The sequence below is a fragment of the Mandrillus leucophaeus genome, unplaced genomic scaffold (assembly GCF_000951045.1).
Source record: "Mandrillus leucophaeus isolate KB7577 unplaced genomic scaffold, Mleu.le_1.0 Scaffold67, whole genome shotgun sequence".
NCBI lineage: Eukaryota > Metazoa > Chordata > Mammalia > Primates > Cercopithecidae > Mandrillus > Mandrillus leucophaeus.
This window is the reverse complement of record NW_012107252.1, coordinates 5,191,726-5,210,317: the sequence shown is the minus strand read 5'-3', so window position 1 is coordinate 5,210,317 and position 18,592 is coordinate 5,191,726. Positions and strand designations below refer to the sequence as shown.

Sequence of the window (18,592 nt, the reverse complement as noted above, 5' to 3'; positions counted from 1 at the left end):
TCTCCTGCCTCAGCCTCCAGAGTAGCTGGGATTACAGGCACCTGCCACCACGCCTGGCTAATTTTTTGTATTTTTATAGAGATGGGGTTTCACCGTGGTGACGATTTCCTGACCTCGTGATCTGCCCACCTCAGCCTCCCAAAGTGCTGGGATTACAGATGTGAGCCACCACACCAGCCCAATAATTTTTTTTTTTAATTAGCTCAGCATGGTGACATTCACCCGCAGTCCCAGCTACTCAGAACCCTGCTCTGTTTTCTCAGACCAAAAAAAATAGTTCTAAGAGAATTTTAAGTGATGTGTTTTTTCTTCTCAGAATTTGTTAGTAGTAAGCAGAAGTCTCCCAGTTAGCCATTCTGTAAAACTAGCCACAGCCCTAAAAGGCATCACTAAAGATCTTTAATTTAAAATTTACAGAGCAAAGTAAGTTCATTACAAAAACTTCTGACTAATAGAGAAGATAAAACAAAATGCCCGTAATTCCACCATCCTACTAAAACCGTTAAGAACATTTTGGAATTTTTCCTTTTAGTCTGTTACTTCCAGAACAGAAATTTCTGTTATCTATCTTCTTCATTTTTTATTTGTTCTGTTTGATCAAACGTCCCCACTTACAGTGCATCTCCTCTCAACCACATACTCTGCACATGCATGTGTAGGTCACACTCTTTGCACTTCAGGTATCCCAGCTTGTTAAGGGTGATGGGTGAGTAATTGTTACGGGATATACAACAGCCACAGGACCTGTAATAGTATCAAAGTATTGCTAGTTAGTATTTCTCCTAGTCCTGCCTAAGTTGGGACTCTGGTACAGAAACTTTGGATTCGGTGTGTAAAACACTGAAAAGGTGATGGTGTGTGTCAGTTGGAAAACTGGAAAGTACTTAGTGGTTATTGAAAAGAGGGAATTGTTTATGTTGAAAATTGAGGCATTTTCCTTTGTGTCCAACAGTTTTATACCCTAATAGATGATTTCTCTCTCTGTCTTGAACTTCAGGTTTTCTGTGGTTTAAAATAGAATTCTTAAGATAAAAAGTATACACCAGACAGTTAATTATATCTTTTCCATAAGGATGCTTGACTTGATTATTTTTCTAGAATAACTTCACTACAGGGACAGTTTCATGTATCTGTTACTGGGAGTTACAGGTATAGGCCTGTATAAAAACAATTTTGGGGTTTTTTGCTTTTTTTTTTTTGAGACAGCATCTGGCTCTGTCACCCAGGCTGGAGTGCAGTGGTGGGATCTCGGCTCACTGCAACCTCCGTCTCCTGGGTTCAAGTGATTCTCTTGCCTCAGCCTCCTGAGTAGCTGAAACTACGGGCATGCACCACCACGCCTCGCTAATTTTTGTATTTTTAGTAGTGGCGGGGTTTCACCATGTTGGCCAGGTCGGTCTTGAACTCCTGACCTCCAGTAATCCACCTGTCTCGGCCTCCCAAAGTGCTGGGATTAGAGGCATGAGCCACCGCACCCGGCCTAATACTCTTTTCAGTTTTACAAGTTTATAAAAAGAGCAATAAGTGAATAGTCATCTTGTACCCATCACTCAACTTGAGAAATAATGCATTACAGATACAGTTGAAACTCTTTGGGACCTCTTTTTTATTTCCATTCGTTTCTCCCACAGAGATACTTACTATCCTGAATTTGGTATTTCTTATTCCCATGAACTTATTCCCGTGAACAATATAGTGCAAGGCTGCTGAATTGGATATATGAGAAATATCTCCCAAACTGAAATTTACCAGTATAGACCAGAATTACCCATAGATGCAAAAATTCTTTTCTATCAGATAAATCTTTCTGCAGCCAGGCACAGTGGCTCACACCTGTGATCTCAGCCCTGTGAGAGGCCAAAGCAGGAGGATTGCTTGAACCTAGGAGTTCCAAGACCAGCCTGGGCAACAAAGTGAGACCCTGTGTCTGCAAAAAAAATTTTTTAATTAGATGGGCATGATGGTGCACGTCTGTAGTCCCATGGTTTTTTTGCTACTCCGGAAGCTGAGGTCTCTGAGAGGATTGCTTAAACCTGGGAGTTAAGGATGCAGTGAGCTACGATCAAGTCACTGCACTCCAGCCTAGGCAATAGGGTGAGACCCTGTTTCTAATTGGAATCCCCTGAAAGAATGTTGAGAAGTTACCAAAGAAATTTTTGTTTCACTCAGTGCCTAACAAGTTAGATTATAAAAGTTTTAAATCTCTGAATTGAGAGCCAGGTATCTAAATATATATATATATAAATACATAAAAAATACTATGACAGATATCTTAAGGATCCTAGCTGTAGCTAGTACTAAACAAATAGGTAGTTGGTGACTCTGGTAATATACCAGCAAGCTATGTGGTTCTTTGACTACTCATGGGCAACCTGTTCTATTTATGAGAGAAAAATCTAGATCTGAAAGACGCATTATTTTGCATTTCTGAATACCTTAGACAGCTGTTTGGAAAATTTGACCTCTCAAAGTGTTGAGATTACAGGTGCTTTTATATAAAAAAGCAAACTCCAGGCCAGGCACGGGCTGACTCATGTAATCCCAGCACTCTGGGAGGCCAAGGCGGGCAGGTCACAAAGTCAGGAGTTTCAAGACCAGCCTGGACAACATAGTGAAACCCCGTCTCTACTAAAGGTACAAAAAATTAGCTGGGCATGTTAGTGCACACCTGTAATCCCAGATACTTGGGAGGCTGAGGCAGGAGAATCAACTTGAACCTGGGAGGTGGAGGTTGCAGTGAGCTGGGATAGCGCCATTGCACTCCAGCTTGGGCAACAAGAGCGAAACTCCATCTCCAAAAAAAAAAATAGCAAACTCTGTTTAGGTGACTTTTCTCAAATCCTTAAAAAAGATTTATATCCCAGTCATCTTGTTGGTATAGGTGGTGACATACATCCGTAGTGTCTAAATTGGACTTAAGGGTTTTGACTCTCAGGGCCTTGATTTGATTATTTAACTGTGTCTCATTTTAGCAGATATATATATATATATATATATATATATATGATAGTGATTTTGCCTCCTGTGATTTTATGTTTTGTTTTTTTTTCATTTACAGAGTGATAGATTCGTGTGGCCTTTCAAATGATTGTGAAATGGTGGAAATGGATCCAAAATAATAAGTGACTTCTCTACCAAAGCAGTAGAAGATTCTCCATATCTCCTTCCAGTGGCTCAATTCAGATTTTGGGAAGGAGCAGAACAAGTGAAACACAGAAAACCGAAGAAGAAATTCTCATTTTGGAACTATATCTCTCCTTGACTATTTCTTAATACCCATCCCACCCATCTTTCTAATGTTTTAACTTTGCTCTGAATTTATAAATAGTAAAGGCCAAAGACATAGAATATACATTTAGGAGCTTTATACCAAGAAATTTGCCTTGAAAGCTGCTGTTTGTGGAGGGAAAATTGTATAGCAAATTCCTGTCTGAAATATTTTTATTTTTATTTTTTTTAACAAAGACAAGATTTATGTCCCTAGATTTTGAGGGTTAAGGCAAATATAAATACATATCTGCACACTATTTTTTAGCAGTTGCGTGAGTAAGAATAATGAGATTTGTATTTTAAGGACTTTGTCATGTGGATGTTTTGGAGTTGACTGCTCAGATCTTTTATAGGGCCTTAGTATTTTTGATCTGTCACCTTGATGACATTACTTGTCCACACTTGAGCCCATCTGTCTTTCTAGCTATGACCTTGTTATGAACACTGTTTGCACTCGGTGCAAATATCCATGTCTTACCTAATTAAGCAACATCATAGTGCCATAACTCAAGGAAGTTGAATGAGGTGAACATAGATACAGCTCTTTCCCCTTCCCCCCTTTTTTAAATGTAACAAATACTTTTTATGTTCCCCTTCCCCCCTTCCCCTTTTCCCCTTTCCCCTTTTGGAAACGTGTCAGGAACCAAATAGTTTAAGATGAGCAGTTGAGGGGACTGAGAGAGTGATCCACACAGAACCTGGCTGCTTTGTGCTTCATCATAAGTCGTGCTGCCGGCCAGGTTACTTAAGCACCGTTTTAACAGGAAAACCTCGTGGGAGATCCAGCTGGCCAACTCGAGTTCAGAAACAGGACCACAGAGGTTACACTCTGGGGTAAATATCCATGTGTCTAACTTGGAAAGAAGACTCTATGTATATGCATCATGAAAAATACCTACTGCTTTCTGATGTATTTAATTTTGGAGAATATCAGTGGGGTGATTTGAAGACAGCAACAGATCTCAGGAAAACTGATGCTAGTTGGTATTTGAAGAAATTCATGTGAACTAAATAGAAAAGCTCTTGAGAGGTTGTATCGTCCTTCTCTAGGAAGACCCCCCGCCCACCGCTTGAGGCAGGGTCTCACTCTGTCATGCAGGTTGGAGTGCAGTGGTGCAATCTCAGCTCACTGCAACCTCAACCTTCCCAGCTCAGGTGATTCTCCCACCTTAGCCTCCAGAGTAGCTGGGACCACAAACGTGTGCCACCACACCTGGCTCCTTTATTATTTTTTGGTACAGATGGGGTTTTGCCATGTTGCCCAGACTGATCTCAAACTCCTGGCCTCTAGCGATCCACCTCGGCCTCCCCAGGTGCTAGGATTACAGGTGTGAGCCACCATGCCCAGCCAAGAATATCTTTTCTACTGCTTTTGCTAGAATTTACCTGAGTGCTTGAAGCAGATTAATCTCTTTTCATAAGTGTCTGTGGTTTTAAATAGATGTTTAATTCTTCAAGTTCTTTGATGTAACAATCAAGAATTCATTAGCTTCCTTGATAAAACCTTCCAGATTCACTGGATGCAGTCACTCACACCTGTAATCCCAACACTTTGCGAGGCTGAGGCAGGAGGATCTCTTGAGGCCAGGAGTTCAAGATCAGCCTGGGCAACATAGCAAGACCTTCCTCTACAAAAAATAAGAGTCAGTCTTCCAGGCACATGTTACCGTTTTCTTTTGTTTAGAACTTTTGTTTTAACAAAAATTACTTTTATTTAGAACTTCTCTGAGTTAAAAGGCTTGGTAAGTAATCTATAGAGAGGCTCAGAGGGCAGGTCTTTCTGTAAAGAGGAATCTTAGAATAATTACAGATTCCTTTATACATTGGTATCACATTCTTGTAAACATTAGTGATTTGAGTTGTTTTGTTTTCAGATCCTGGCCATGAGGTTGGATGCCTCACCTTGCTGAAAGGAGACACTGGACCTAAATGGCGCAGCATGATTTTGTTCCTGCTTGGCTAAATTTCTCAACACCACAGTCAGCTAAGGTACTGTTCTGCATTCCTGTAGTAACTTCTCAAATACTAGAGGGTTTGGGGGTGGTTTTTGGTTGTTTTTTGGTTTTGTTTTGTTTTGAGACAGGGTCTCCCTCTGTCACCCAGGATGAAGTGCAGTAGTGTGATCACAGCTCACTGCAACTTCGGCTTCCTGGGCTCAGGCAGTCCTCCTGACTCAGCTCCCAGGGTAGCTGGGCCTACAGGCTGCGTACCACCACGCCCTGCTAATTTTTGTTTTTGTTGTTGTCGTTTTATAGAGATGGAATTTCACCATGTTGCCCAGGCTGGTTTTCAGCTCCTAAGCTCAAGTGATCCGCCTTCCTGGACTTCCCAAAGTGCTGTGATTACAGGCGTGAGCCACTGCACTCAGCCCAGTCCTGATGTTTTTTAATATACTCAGTCTCGTCTGAGGATTTCAAAAACATTTTCATAGACTTAATAGCTTTCTGTTAGAAGGATGTAAGTAATTAGGCAGTCCACATGAGTGTGTACCTTAGTACCTTATTACTGCCAAATATCTCACTTTTTTATGTTTCTTTTTTTCTTTTTTTAAGTATCTCACTTTTTTCGTTACATCCTAAGGCTTTTCTCATTACATGACACAGTTAAGTCTTGTATTAGCTGCAGCACACTTTGGAGATTAAACATACTTACTAACCTGTTGTCGAGGTCAAAGGGGCAGAAGTAAAAGGGGAATGGCACTTGGGTAAACAGACCTTTGGATTGAACACACATTTGTTTATGGCAATAGATGAAGAGGAGGAAAAGGTAGAGACAGTGATTGTTCAACTACTACATGGATCTCAGATTAAATTCTAAAAACTGTTTTAGAGGCATTAACCTACTTAATAGTTTCAGGGGAGATGTGTGTTGTATTAGGGGTAAACGCAAATGGAATTACCAGTTTATAAAGATTAAAGCATACCTAGTCACAGTACACAAAAGAATCAGCCTGAGTTATTGATAAAACGTTTGGGAAGCTAGTAAACTTAAAAGCGTTTCCCATTTTGCCAACGAATAGAGGAAGAATGAAATTGGTAGGCATTCTCAAAAAGGCCTGCCTTTCCTATTTTAAAATGTGGACTTCGGGAAAGTGCTTCTGGTCTCATCTAGACCAATGGTCTTTTCTCTAAACTTCATTTTGTTTCAACTTTATTTTACTTATTTATTTTTGAGACAGGGTCTCTGTCACCCGGGCTGGAGTACAGTGGCATGGTCATAGCTCATTGCAGCCTTGAACTCCCGGGCTCAAGCAGTCCTCTCACCTTAGCCTCTAAAGTGGCTGGTACTACAGGCGAGCACCACCATGCCTGGCTAACTTTTTTGGTTTTTTTTGTAGAGATAGAGTCTCACCATGTTGCCCAAGGTGTTCTAGAACTGGCCTCAAACGATCCTGTCACCTCAGCCTCCAAAAGTGCTGAGATTACAGGCATGAGCCGCTGTACCAGCCTAAACTTCATTTTGGGATTTTTGTTTGTTTTTTTATAGACAGGGTCTTACTCTGTTGCCCAGGCTGGAGTGCAGTGGTGCGATCATGGCTCACTGCAGCCTTGACTTCCCTGGCTCAAGCGATTCTCCTATCTCATCCTCCAAGGTAGCTGGGACTATAGGCGTACACTACCACTTCCAGCTAATTTTTTGTATTTTTTTGTAGAGATGGGGTTTTGCCATGTTGCCCAGCTGGTCTTGAAATCCTGGGCTCAAGTGATGTACCTGCCTCAGTCTCCCAAAGTGCTGGTATTACAGCAATGAACCACCACACCCGGTTCTAAACTTAATTTCAAATTGTCTTAATGAAATTTGCAGGATCTTATAATTGGCCTAATCTGACCCAAGGCTTGGAGCTAGTGGGCTACATGAAAAGTATACAGATCTATCAGAGAAGAATAATTGTTTTAGCACAGTGAACTAAGTAAAAAGAATTAGAAGACATTCTTTCATTTTCAGAACTATAGTAAGCAAAGTCCTGTGGTTTTGGCATAAGGGGATAGACATAAAAGGAATATAATAGAATAGTGAGTTCAAAAATAGGCCTGTAGAGGCTGGGCTCTGTGGCTCATGCCTGTAATCCCAGCACTTTGAGAGGCTGAGGCAGAAGGGTTGCTTGAAAGCCAGGAGTTTGAGACCAGCTTGGGCAGCAAAGTAAGACCTTGTCTCTACAAGAAAAATTTGAAAAAAACTAGGCAGGTGTGGTGGCTAATACCTGTCATCCCAGCTACTCGGGAGGCTAAGGCGGGAGGATCACTTGAGCCAAGGAGTTTGAGGCTACAGTGAGCTATGATCGGGCTACTGTACTCCAGTCTGGATGACCAAGTAAGACCTTGGCTTTTAAAGAAACAAAGAAAAGGCTTATGTATGTATTTCGTTGATTTTTGACTAAAGTACAAAGGTAATTCAATGAGGAAGTGATAGTGTTGTGTTTTTGAACTAGAAGAACTAGCTTCTATCTGTATGGGGGCAGGGTAAAGAACCTCAGCGTTTGCTTCATACACAGAAAAATTAACTTGAAATGGAACATAAGTTAAAAAGTTAAAACCATAAGACTTTTAAGAGAAAACAGGAGAAAATCTTTTTACCCACTCGAATGGGTAAAATATTGGCAAGGATATTGATAGTAAGAAAAGTAAATGTAAACATGCTCTGACTTAGGTTTTCCTTGTCAAACATACCCATATTTTCATGGCTTTATGGACTTTGGTCTCTATAATTTAAGAATGTCATAGAATAGGCCGGGCACGGTGGCTCATGCCTGTGGTCCCAGCACATTGGGAGGCCGAGGTGGGCAGATCACGAGGTCAGGAGATCAAGACTATCCTGGCTAACATGGTAAAACCCCATCTCTACTAGAAATACAAAAAATTAGCTGGGCGCGGTGGCGGGCGCCTGTAGTCCCAGCTGCTCAGGAGGCTGAGGCAGGAGAATGGCGTGAACCCAAGAGGCAGAGCTGGCAATAAGCCGAGGTAGCTCCACTGCACTCCAGCCGATGTGACAGAGCGAGACTTCGTCTCAAAAAAAAAAAAAAAAAAAAAAAAAAAAAAAAAAAAAAAAATTCTTTGAAATAGGAAGGGATATTAGAGTTAATCTATAAAGTTTCTCAGACTGCTTCCTTTCAGTTTTATTACCTCAGACTTATTTTTTTTCTCTCTTGACCTCTTTCATTGTGTGTAAATGAGTAAAATGGGTATGATGCCAAAAGTTTAGTATTGTTACAAGTATTATATCTGGAAATAAATGTTTTATAAAACTGTAAGAACTCTAGTAGCTCGATGCTGTGGCTTACACCTGTAATCCCAGAACTTTGAGAGGCCAAGGCAGGAGGATTGCTTGAGGCCAGGAGTGAGAGATCAGCCTGGGCAAAATAGTGAGACCTCCATCTCTACAAAAAATTTAAAAGATTAGCCAGACTTAGTGGCATGGGTCAATAGTTCTAGCTGCTCTATAGGCCGAGGCAGGAGGATCCTTTAAGCTCAAGGGTAAGCAGCTGCAGTGAGCTTTGATTGTGCCACTGCACTCCAGCCTGGGCAACCATGAGACTTCATCACTTTTTTTCAAAAAAAAAAAAAAAAAAAAAAAAAAAGCTCTGTAATTACTACTGACCTCCTAGGGTGATATTTCAACCATTGCCTTCACCCTTATTCCAGAAATACTAAAACTTTAGGATTATTTTTGAGGCAATCGTTTTGATTTTCCTCTCTTACAAGATAAATATTTTTAAGTGTAAAGTTTTGGAGCTTATACTTACAGATATTTGCAAGGTTTTTTTCCCCCTCCTTTCATGCAAACAATTGAAGTGGCTAGCTTTTCTCCTGTCCAATATTTATTATTGGAATAAATATTTATTCCAATATTTATTATTTGGAATAAAGAAAGTGAATTAATGATTGAATATATAACCTAGGACTTCTCTAAATTAGGCACCTAGGGGTACCCTTAGGGTCTATATGTTTATAATATGGGTTTCTATCACCATTATTGTTTTTTGAAGGCCTGATGCAAAGCCTATTAAGATATTGAAAGGGACTAATAGCTGTTTATCCATTTGCCTCTCCATACTTCATCATCTTAGTCACCTACTGCCACCTTCGAAAAACACGGAGAGCACCTGCCTAGAGGAGAAGGTAGATTTGGAGTAAGCCGCCGTCGACATAATTCCTCTGATGGTTTTTTTAACAATGGTCTCCTACGAACTGCAGGAGGTGAGCTGTGTCCAACTTTCATGACTATATTTAAGCTACTCATTTAGGACAAGCCCGGGCTGTGGGTATGTGTCTGTAATCTTGAAATAGGATCTTTTCTGAACATAGTTTTCATTTAGATTCTCTAGTAGTCATTACGCGACTACATTTCTTTCTAGGTCTAACTATGATTATGATTCTCGTGAATCATCTATTCAGTTGGACTGATTTCAGAAATTACCTCACAAAGAAAAGATATATTTTGTGATTTTTTGTGTGTGGACTTTTTTTTAACAAGTTCCCCTGAAGGTCTTTTGCCAATACCTTAAACCAAATCAGGAAGCAAACAATCTAATTAGTTCCTTTTCTTTACTATTCTAGATTCTTGGCACCAGCCCTCCCTGTTCCGCCATGATTCTGTGGACTCTGGTGTCTCTAAGGGAGCATATGCTGGAATCACAGGGAACCCATCTGGTTGGCATAGCTCCTCCCGAGGTCATGATGGCATGAGCCAGCGTAGCGGAGGTGGCACAGGGAACCATCGCCACTGGAATGGCAGCTTCCACTCCCGAAAAGGGTGTGCTTTTCCGGAAAAGCCACCTGTGGAGATTAGGGAAGAAAAGAAAGAAGACAAGGTGGAAAAGTTGCAGTTTGAAGAGGAGGACTTTGTAAGTATGGATCTTTAGATGTATGGTTAGAAGCCGACAAATAATGTCTGAAATATGAGACCCTGTTAGTAATGAGAGCATTTCAGAAATTACAGAAAAGGGAATTTGTAAGTTGAGGTTTTTATTGTTTTTAGAGGAAAGGGGTTAGGTTGATAACATTTGAAAATGGTGACCAAAACTCCTATGTAACTTGTAGCAAATTTTTCATTTTTGTGTCTTTGGAATTTAGAAAAATCTTTAATTTCTCTTAAGTCTTACAAAGTTTACTCAAATATAATTTATGTTAAAATGTACTCTTGCATGTTAAATTGTCTTTTTTCCAACTATGATAAAACATTTTTTCTCTTGATTTTGTTCTCTATCATATAAAATTACTGTGATATGAACATGTAATTGGGAGTATTTTCGCTGTTGCCTATATATTCAGTGTTACTGTGTGTTAAATTACATGCCTTTTGGCCTCTTGAAGGTAGCATTTTTAGAGTATCTATAAAATGTTTAAAATATATTTTATTTAAGAAAAAATTATCAGGCTGGGCTCGGTGGCTCATGCCTGTAATCTGAGCCCTTTGGGAAGCCGAGGCAGTTGGATCACCTGAGGGCAGGAGTTCAAGATCAGCCTGACCAACATGGTGAAACCCCATCTCTACTAAAAATACAAAAATTAGCTGGGCTTGGTGGTAAGCGCCTGTAATCCCAGCTACTCGGGAGGCTGAGGCAGGAGAATCATATGAACCCAGGAGGCATAGGTTGCAGTGGGCTGAGATTGGGCCATTGCACTCCAACCTGGGCGATAGAGCGAGATTCTTTCTTAAAAAAAGAAAAAAGATTATCATTTTAACAAATCAGTATCTTTAAGTTGGCCAGGCATAGTGGCTCATGCCAGTAATCCCAGCACTTTCAGAGACCAAGCCAGGAGGATTGCTTGATGCCAGTTGTTTGAGACCAGCCTGGGCAGCACAGCAAGACCCTTGTCTCTATAAAAATTTTTTTAAAAATTAGCTGGGCATGATGGCGCATGCCTGCAGTCCCAGCCACTAGGGAGACCGAGGCAGGAGGATTACTTGAGTTCTGGAGTTTGAGGCTGCAGTGAGCTATGATTGCACCACTGCATTCATGCCACCACGCCCAGCTAATTTTTTTATTTCTTATAGAGACTAGGTATCACTGTGTTGCCCAGGCCAGTCTCGAATGCCTGACCTCAAGTGATCTTCCCATCTCAGCCTCCAAAAGTGCTAGGATTACAGACACCAACCACCGCACCCAGCCTCTAGCTGTTTTTAAGTAGCACATCAGTCAGTCACTTCTGTTATAGCCATTTCATCAGTTAATAGAGTCACCTAAAGAGGAGTGAAATTTAGGCATTAGGTCCTCTACCCTCAAGTCTAGGAAGTGACCTCTGGGGTCTTGATTTAAATTATATATTAATGTGAATTCCTATTCCCAGGTGACTGTTCTTCAAAACTTTATCCTCAGGAAGGTCTATACTGCTCTTACATATTGAATATTTGTCCAGAATGTTCTAGATAACAAATAGTCCAAAAATTACTATAATTTCAAACGTAATTTTTATTATTTATACAACAAACTTATAAGCAAATCCAAGAAAGACCAGTGGGAATGATTTGAAAATATAATGTATGTTGCTCATTACACTTAAGGAACTTGATGAAATTCTTATCAAACTAGCAACAAAAGCATTAGCAACAGAACTGGTGGACGTGGGTGGCGTGCACCTATAGCCCCAGCTACTTGACAGGTGGAAGCAAGACTCCGTCTCTTAAAAAAAAGAAATGCAACAATTATAGTATATTCTTATTAAAAAACTACTTTCCTTTAATACTTTTATTCTATGATTAAATAAACCCATGATGATTTTAACATAATTTGTATCTGAAATGAAAGAGTATATGTAATATTATAACCATAACCAACTGTGCATATAGAAAAATTTATTTGAATCCCCAACAGTTTTTATTTCTTATGTACTTCAATAAGAAAAAGAGAAGATGGTGGCAAATAAGAAATCGTGTGGAGTAAAGTAGAAGTAAGGGTACCTTTTAAACTGGGTAGTATGCTGCTGATTAGCATAGTTTGATTAGAAGCTTCATTATCAGTCCTGTGACATTCCCAGTGGAAATGATACAAACATTCTATTTTATCAGTTTGCGCATTTTTACCTTCATATGAATAATTCATACTGTAATTCTCTTATTTATGTAAAATTGAAGTTTACATGTGTTGAATCATGGGGCTCTAGCTTAGCAGTTCTCGACTAGGGGCAAGTTTGCCCACTGGGGGATATTTGGCATTACCTGGAGACATCTTTGTTGTCACAACTGGGGTTAGTGCTAATATCATCTAATATGCAGAGATCAGGGATGTTGCTAAACACCTAAAACACACTGGACAGCCCCGTAACAGAATTCGTCAGCCTAAAATGTCAGTAGTGTCATGGTTGACAAACCTTGCTCTAGATCTTCTTTACTACTGTGTAGCAAATATTACATTGTGTGAATATACTTGATTTATCCGTTTTTCTATCAATAGAAATTCAGTTAGTAAAAGACCTTGTTTTGGAGGCTAAACTTAAAGAATTGGAACTGAGGTATTGTAATTAGAGAAGGAAGAGTCAAAAATAAGATTTCTTTTCCTCCTGCCACCCAAGATGCCAAAAGGAAAGAAGGGCAAGGGGAAGAACTTGGCTCCGGCCCCTGCTATTGTCAAGAAGCAGGAGGCCAAGAAAGTGGTGAATCCCCCGTTTGAGAAAAGGCCTAAGAATTTTGGCATTGGAGAGGACACCCAGCCCAAAAGAGACCTCACTCACTTTATGAAATGGCCCCGCTATATCAGGTTGCAGCGGCAGAGAGCCATCCTCTATGTGCAACTGAAAGTGCCTCCTGCGATTAACCAGTTCATCCAGGCCCTGCACCTCCAAACAGCTACTCAGCTTCTTAAGCTGGCCCGTAAGTACAGACCAGAGACAAAGCAAGAGAAAGAAGCAGAGGCTATTGGCCCAGGCTGAGAAGAAAGCTGCCAGCAAAGGGGACGTCCCCAGTAAGAGACCACCTGTCTTTCAAGCAGGAGTCAACACTGTCACCACCTTAGTGGAGAGCAGGAAGACTCAGCTAGTGGTGATTGCATATGACATGGATCCCATCGAGCTGGTTGTCTTCCTACCTGCCCTTACTAAATGGGGGTATATATAAAATGGGGGTCTCTTACTGCATTATCAAGGGGAAGGCAAGAGGGGGACATCTAGTCCACAGAAAGACCTGCACCACTGGTTGACTTCACACAGGTTAACTCAGAAGACAAAGGCGCTTTGGCTAAGCTGGTGGAAGCTATCAGGATCAATTACAATGACAGATACGATGAGATCTGCCATCACTGGGGAGGCAGTGTCCTGGGTCCCACGTCTGTGACTCGCATTGCCAAACTCAAAAAGGTGGAGGCTAAAGGTTGCCACCAGTTGGGTTAAATGTACACTGTTGAGCTTTCTGTACATAAAAAATAATTAATACAAATTTTTCTAAAGATTTCTATCCAGAGTGACTTGATGAAAAATAGGTAATTAACTTGAAGAGAGAGAGCAGAGGAGCAGAATTGGTTGGAGGAGAAAAATTATTGATGCCGAAGAGGTGGGTTAGGTCTAGAGATGTGCACATGAAAATAGAGATAATAGTTGAGGTTTGTGGGTAGATAAAATCACCCAGGGAGATTAATACATTGGAAAGAAGGGAGGTGTAGAGCAGAACCTGTGGACTAGCAGTAAGGGAGACTGAGAAGTGGTTAGCTGAAGAAGGAATGAGTATACCAAGAAAAAGTAGGTAGATAAAAATCACAAATTGAAGATGTTTTGGAACCTGATTGCAGTAGAGTTTCTATATTTTTTTCCTATATGATATGTTTGTATAATTAGAAAATTATTTTAAAATTGTATTGGTTTAGTGTAATTAGCAGTCCTATATTGTTACCTGGGGAAGTTAAATAGTCCTAATTGTCCCTGTGTGCACCACTCAGCACAGACCTCAACAGATAGGTTTTTGTTTGTGTTTTGCTTTTTTGAAGTACATGATACAGAGAGGAACACAGATTTTTAAATGTAGCTGTTACTAAGTATGGGAGAGAGCTTTGACTCTGACAGTTTGGGATGGCCTTACAAAAGTGACAAGCGTGGTTGGAAGGGTTAGAGAGTAAGTTGATGATGAATGATACGCTCCTCTTTGGACAGTAAAGAGCCAGATGTGAGGGAAGAGTTTTCTAGGAGTAGGAGACTTGAATGTGTTTGAAACCTGAGGAGTAAGAAATTGGTGGAGAGAAGGGACTCTGAGAGGATGCCAGCAGTATTGGCTACAGCTTTTTCATCTTCTCCAATTCTCCAGTAAAAGCAGAGCTCCCTTTAATATTGGGAGCAATATTAGGATGTTTACTCTTACCACTTGTATTTATCATTCTATTGGCGGTCCTAACAAGTACAATAAGGCAAAAAAAAGAAATGTGTGCAGTTTAAAAAGAGGAAATAAAACTTTGTGTTTGCAGGTAACATGAAAATTCTAAGGATTCTGTAGAAAACTGTATATGAAATTCCAGAACAGCCAAATCATCTATGATGGGAAAGAAAATCAGAATGGTTTTATGGTTGGTTGTGCACAGAGGGGATTAACTGGGAAAGGGTATGAAGGGAACTTTCCGGTTGATGGATGTGTTAATCTTCGTAGAAGCTGGACAGGTATTAGCAATTTTAAAAATTTTTAAAAATTACTCACATAATTTAGTGTATTTTATATGTGTAGATTTTACTGTATGAAAATTTTAGTATTAAGAAAAAATATTAGGCCGGGCGCGGTGGCTCAAGCCTGTAATCCCAGCACTTTGGGAGGCCGAGGCGGGCGGATCACCAGGTCAGGAGATCGAGACCATCCTGGCTAACACGGTGAAACCCCGTCTCTACTAAAAAATACAAAAAAACTAGCCGGGCAAGGTGGCGGGTGCCTGTAGTCCCAGCTACTCAGGAGGCTGAGGCAGGAGAATGGTGTGAATCCAGGAGGCGGAGCTTGCAGTGAGCTGAGATCCGGCCACTGCACTCCAGCCTGGGCGACAGAGTGAGACTCTGTCTCAAAAAAAAGAAAAAAAGAAAAAAGAAAAAAAAATATTAAAATTACCAGTAGTGAAACAAATAGATTTAAACCTCCTGATACGATGGCACTGAGAAATATGCACCATCACCTCTGTAACATTCCTTCCAGAAATGCATAGCCTGGATCTGATCATAGGAGACATCAGACAAGCCCAAATTGAGGATTCTACAAAAGAATTGCAAAATAACTGGCCTGTAGTCTTCAAAAATGTTAAGGCCATGGGGAAAAAAAAAAAGCTCCAGATTAAAGAACTAGAGATATGACAACTAAAAGCAACATGTAAACCTAGATTAAATAAATACTGGGTGAGGCAAAAACCATTTTGCAAAATTTTTCTTTTGCTAAAACATCAGTGGGACAATCTGAATAAGTGTTGTAGATTAGATAATAGTATGCATAAGTATTAATAATTACTCTGATTATATAAAAGATACCCTTTTAAGGAAATACATATTTAAGGGTAAGTGGCATCAAGTCCTTCAACTTGCCAAATGGTTCAGGAGAAAGCTATAGAGAGAATGGGGAAGTAAATGTGAAATATTAATACAGGTTGAGCATCTGCAGTCTACAACTTTTTGAGTGTGGATGTCATGCCAAAAGTAGAAAATTCCATACCTGATCTCATGCAACAGATCACAGTGAAAACTTTGTTTCATGCACAAAATTATTTAAAATATTGTATAAAATTACCTTTAGGCCATGTGTATATGAAACCAAAATGAATTTCATGTTTAGATTTGGTTTCTGTCCCCCGGGTGTCTCACATATGCAAATATAATGCGCAGATACTCCAAAATCCAAAATCTGAAACACAGTCCCAAACGTAAGGGATACTTAAACCTGTATGACTGTCTAGATGAAGGTTGTACAGGAATTCTTGGTACTATTTTTGCCACTCTTTTGTAAGTCTGAAATTATTTTATTTATTATTTTTTGAGACGGAGTTTCACTCTTGTCTCTCGGGCTGGAATGCAATGGTGCGATCTTGGCTCACTGCAATCTGTGCCTCTTGGGTTCAAGCCATTCTCCTGCCTCAGCCTCCCAAGTAGCTGGGATTACAGGCATGCACCCCTACGCCCAGCTAATTTTTGTATTTTTGGTAGAAGCAGGGTTTTGCCATGTTGGTCAGGCTGGTCTCGAACTCCTGACCTCAGGTGATCCACCTGCCTCAGCCTCCCAAATTCTGGAATTACAGGCGTGAGCCATTCACTGTGCCTGGCCCTGAAATTATTTTAAAATAAAGTTAAAAATAAAGCAAGTAGAGTTGAGGAACCAACAAAATCTACCAATGCCATCTACATCAAAGCAAAATGAGATTTCCCCACAAACCCCTAAAGCCGATAGGGACAAACCACCAAAATCTGTATAAGAGGCTTGGTTAATATTAGCATTTGTGCAATGGGAGCTGAAGGGAAGCAACAGAGCACCTGACAGCATAAAGAATGCCAGCAGAGCCAACCGTTTTTCTGGAAAGCTTGCAGGGCATATTTGAGAAGAGCAGCAGTTAATCGGGAGTGGTTTTCTATAATGGAATAACTGGTAAATATGGGGGCTCTGGGATAAGGTATGAAGGATCTGACTGGACCAGTCGAGTTCAAACCACACAGTAGTTTGAATAGAGAAAGTTAATATAAGGAATTATTAACTACAGCAAGATTGGAGTAATGAAGGATTGACTAGTACAAAGTAAAAAGATCTTTAAAGAAAATAGAAATAGCACATAAGCACGGTTCAGTGATTCACGCCTGTGATTGCAGCACTTTGGGAGGTCGAGGCAGAACGATCGCTTGAGTCCAGGAGTTTGAGACCAGCCTGGGCAACATGGTGAAACCTTCGTCTCTACAAAAAAATATAAAAATTAGCTGGACATGGTGCGTACCTGGTAGTCCTAGCTACTCAGGGGGCTGAGGTCAAGGATTGCTTGAGTCTAGCAAGTCATAGCTGCAGTGAGCCCACATGGCACCACTTCACTCTACCCTGGGTGACAGTGAGACCCTGTCTCAAAAAAAAAGAAAAAAAACACATGCATACATACATACAGGGAGCAGCCACTACCCTTAAAGCTAAGATAGAGTGTCCAAGAATGAGTCCCCCGTTTCCCTACCACCACCCCAGGGCTGAGATTCATACCTGGTTAGAAAGCGCTCAGTTGTAGCCCACTGAATGGCAAAGTAATTGCTAATGTCCTTCTCTGGGGAATCGTGCTGAAAGGCTTTTCATGAGAGGTGTCGCTCTGCTACAAAACTACTCAGATGGGGTGCTGAGCGAAGCTGCTGGTCTCTGAGCTTACTTGTACGTCAGAACCTGGCTTTGAGGAGCTGGGCACTGTGGGAGTCCACTGAAAAAGCACACAGGAACAGGAAATAAGAATCTCTCCATTGTTCTCTGCTGTCAGAAGTTAACATGTCAGCTGTCAAAGGAAAAATTTTAAAGTGTCCAGGCACATGTTTGCACAACAGGCAGAAGGGATGACTTTATAACTAAGAAGCAGTATAACCAGCACAGGGTTCTATCATTGTTCATACTAACTTTCCAATATACTCTTCCAGAACAAAGTCCCTCACTGAGAGCAAACTGTTGGAAATATAATCCAGATTGAACTGCAGAGAGACAAGTCAGTCAGAGACAAAGGAAAGTAAAGTTTCAGATAAAAGCAGTAGGGAAAGGATAACCAGGACATTAAAGAAAGTAAACCTGGGAGGCAGAGGTTGCAGTGAGCCAAGATTGCGCCATTGCACTCCAGCCTGGGCGACAAGAGTGTGAAACTCTGTCTCCAAAAAAAAAAAAAAGAAAAAAAATTAATGATCGTAAGAAGTTGGTTTTAAAAAAAAATCATCTGGAAAAACTCAAAATAAGGGGCTAGAACTCTAGAAAAGAAATAATAAAAGATTTCAGAAAAATAAAGACTAAACAAGAAAGAATAAAGAGAATAAATACTAATTTTTTCAAGAATTAGAAGACAGGAAAGGAAAATTTTTTAAATGAAGGAGAAATACGTAGATGAGAAATTAAAACTAGGGAAAAAAGTTTGGCAGAAAAGATCTAATATAGATATATAATAGGATCTTCCCACCTCCACCCCCAGAAAGAAAACCAAAATAAAGGAATAGCTTAAATACTGAAAAGTGGCTGGGCGGGACTTTGGGAGGCCGAGGCGGGCGGATCACGAGGTCAGGGGATCGAGACCATCCTGGCTAACAAGGTGAAACCCCGTCTCTACTAAAAATTTAAAAATTAGCCAGGCGTGGTGGTGGGCGTCTGTAGTCCCAGCTACTCGGGAGGCTGAGGCAGGAGAATGGCGTGAACCCGGGAGGTGGAGCTTGCAGTGAGCTGAGATCGC

General features: G+C 40.6%; 1 protein-coding gene across 1 annotated transcript in view; it reads left to right on the top strand.

The window, feature by feature from the left end:
• GPBP1L1 (GC-rich promoter binding protein 1-like 1) overlaps window positions 1-18,592 on the top strand; it is a 60,017-nt gene that overhangs the window by 21,932 nt on the left and 19,493 nt on the right. The window contains exons 2-5 of the mRNA XM_012001902.1: window positions 3,059-4,104; window positions 5,145-5,259; window positions 9,335-9,464; window positions 9,825-10,111. Of these exons, the coding sequence (XP_011857292.1) occupies window positions 5,200-5,259; window positions 9,335-9,464; window positions 9,825-10,111 (477 nt within the window). The 5' untranslated portion in view covers window positions 3,059-4,104; window positions 5,145-5,199. The remainder of the gene's footprint in view (window positions 1-3,058; window positions 4,105-5,144; window positions 5,260-9,334; window positions 9,465-9,824; window positions 10,112-18,592) is intronic.